Source organism: Chrysoperla carnea, chromosome 3 (assembly GCF_905475395.1).
Source record: "Chrysoperla carnea chromosome 3, inChrCarn1.1, whole genome shotgun sequence".
In the NCBI taxonomy this organism is placed as follows: domain Eukaryota; kingdom Metazoa; phylum Arthropoda; class Insecta; order Neuroptera; family Chrysopidae; genus Chrysoperla; species Chrysoperla carnea.
Window position 1 is genome coordinate 60805609 of NC_058339.1, and position 2607 is coordinate 60808215.

The following is a 2607-nucleotide window of genomic DNA, read 5'->3' on the forward strand; positions in this document are numbered from 1 at the left end:
ATGCTATAAAAAGTGATGTACGTAGCTGTTGAAGTATCTCTTTTGAAATTCACCTTTGCTTCAGTTAGTTTTTTCCGCATATATTTTTTACGTTATTTTTATTATTATTATTATTATTATTATTATTATTATTATTATTATTATTATTATTATTATTATTATTTTTTTGTTTTTGGTATATTTATTATTCTAAACTTAGTCTATATATTTTATACAAAAAACAAATATTACTCAGTTGTAAGTTAACTTTAGTGTTGAACGTTCGGTAACGTATATTTTGCTTAGTATTTGAAAATATAACGGTAAGTGTAAAATTTTTTAAATATTATTGTGAAACTTAAATATAATTTTTTGAAAGATGGACACCTACGAACGAAATGTTATGCAGACGCTAAACGTGGTACCTCAAGGTGGTAGCACTGATATGATGAAGAAAGTGGAGAGAGCGTTGAGGCTCATCAAGACGGTGGAGGAAGCTGAGCGATGGATGATACTTAATAAGCAGAACATCCGCTTATTCAAAAAGATGTTGATGTTAAAGAAAGAAAATCCTCTGCGTCTTGAAGCTAATATTGGACTTTGTAAATCATACCAGCGGCAACTTCACCGACTGCGATTAGATTTAGTTAAGCAAGGTGGTGGTGTCACCAAAAAACAAAATCGACATCTAATCTGGGAGACAATTGAAACCCACCACCAGGGCAGGGTGAAGACTGGTATGATTACCAATTTGGATTATAAAGATCCAAATATATTTTTCAACCGGGCATTTCCAATGTTTAGAAGACACGTTCGGCGTGAGCTAGTGAATCATCCCCTCAAGGTAAGTAAAATTTAAGATTTATAATTTAAATAGTCTAATGAGATTTTATTTCAGGTGTATATTATGTTCACGGGCAATTTCATTAAGCCCACCACCAAAGAGGAGGATTTGAAAACTTTTATAACGTCGGCCAAGGAAATGTATCTGACAACGGACATGCAGGAGTGGTACACTGATCATGTCAAAAACTATTTGTTGAAAAAATTGGAAGAATTCCAGGAACGCGATAGCGGTTGGGCTCTTGACATGATCATAAATATTCGAGTCCACATGAATAAGTACTCTCCGATCACAGCTGGAACATTTTGTGAACTACCACCAGTCATCAAAAATAAATTGGCTGTGATTAATGTCCAGAATAAAGACCAACATTGCTTTTTATGGTCGATAATGTCAGCACTTTACCCGGTTGAAAAGGATCCTCAACGTTTAACTAAGTACCCGCACTATAAATATCATTTAAAATATGATGGATTAAAGTTTCCCATGTCTCTGGATCAAATTAATAAATTTGAAAAGATGAACCCGCAGCTATCGATTAACGTGTACGGCTACAAAGTTACGTTTCTACGTGATTTAGAAATTTTCCCTGTACGCGTTAGTTCGAACACTGCGGGGAAGAAAATTCATCTATTGGCTGTGGAGAATGGGAACAGTCACCACTTTTGCTGGATAAAAAATTTAGCAAAGTTGAGTCAATCGGGTGTAACAAAACGCGAGCATAAAATATTTTTATGTGATCGATGTCTCAACTATTTTGCTACAGAAGTCAAACTCCAACAGCATTCAGTAAATTGTGGTGAAAAAGAAGCGGTGCGGGTACGAATGCCTGAAACTGATGACGAGCGGTTCGTTGAGTTCAAAGATTTCAACAGCAAGGAACGTGTTGAGTATATGGTGTACGCTGACTTTGAGGCGTTATTGGTACCACAACATCATGAAGACATGGAAATGGATCATGGGTCTTATACAAAAAATATTCAAAAACATGTACCCTACAGTGTAGGTTACTATGTTCATTGTACCCATGATCCCAACCAATCGTTTTATAAGGCATACCGTGGTGCTGATTGTGTCAAGTGGTTTGTTCATGAACTGGAACAAGTAGCGTACTCATTAGAGCAAAAAATAAAACACGTTAAACCAATGTATCCGCTCACCGTCGAACAAGAACTGGATTTTATGTCAGCAGAGAAGTGTCACATTTGTGGTAAAGATTTCGTATCCAATTCCATACGTGTTCGCGACCATTCACATCGCACAGGTAATGTAATTTATTTATTATTTTTTAATTTCATCTAATTTTATATTAATCTATTTTAGGTATCTACCGTGGAGCAGCACACCAATTTTGTAATCTGCATTATCAAGATTCAAGGGTGATACCTGTTGTGATGCACAACTTAAGTGGATACGATTCGCATTTTATTATTGAAGCTCTGCTGACGGAAATCGACGGTCAAGTTGATGTGTTGCCCATCAACAAAGAAAAGTACATCAGTTTCACAAAGCACGTCTCGGACATTCAATTAAGATTCATTGATTCCTTCCGATTTCTCGCAGACAAGTTGGAAAATCTGGCCTCATATTTAGATAATGATAAAAAATCCATTTTACATAAAGAGGTAAATGATAAAAAATAAATAATTTTTAATACAGGGTTGTAATTTGTTTTTTAATTTTTTATAGGTCAGTAATGATGAACAATTTCAATTGCTGACGAGAAAAGGTGTATTTCCATATGAATACATGAGTAGCTGGGGACGTCTCCAAGAGACAAAATT

General features: G+C 35.1%; 1 protein-coding gene across 1 annotated transcript; it reads left to right on the plus strand.

Annotated features, from left to right (window-relative positions):
* The first annotated feature begins 358 nt into the window (after window positions 1-358).
* LOC123296152 lies at window positions 359-2206 on the plus strand. Its single transcript, XM_044877614.1, has 4 exons — window positions 359-823; window positions 878-1250; window positions 1509-2092; window positions 2147-2206. Exons 1-4 carry the CDS (start codon window positions 359-361, stop codon window positions 2204-2206), a joined length of 1482 nt encoding a protein of 493 aa, XP_044733549.1.
* Window positions 2207-2607: the final 401 nt, after the last annotated feature.

Coding starts and splice junctions, on each gene's coding strand:
- LOC123296152 (XM_044877614.1), top strand. CDS start 359: ATGGACACCTACGAACGAAATGTTATGCAGACGCTAAACGTGGTACCT. Junction 824..877: donor TAGTGAATCATCCCCTCAAG/GTAAGTAAAATT, acceptor ATTTTATTTCAG/GTGTATATTATGTTCACGGG. Junction 2,093..2,146: donor ATTCACATCGCACAGGTAAT/GTAATTTATTTA, acceptor AATCTATTTTAG/GTATCTACCGTGGAGCAGCA.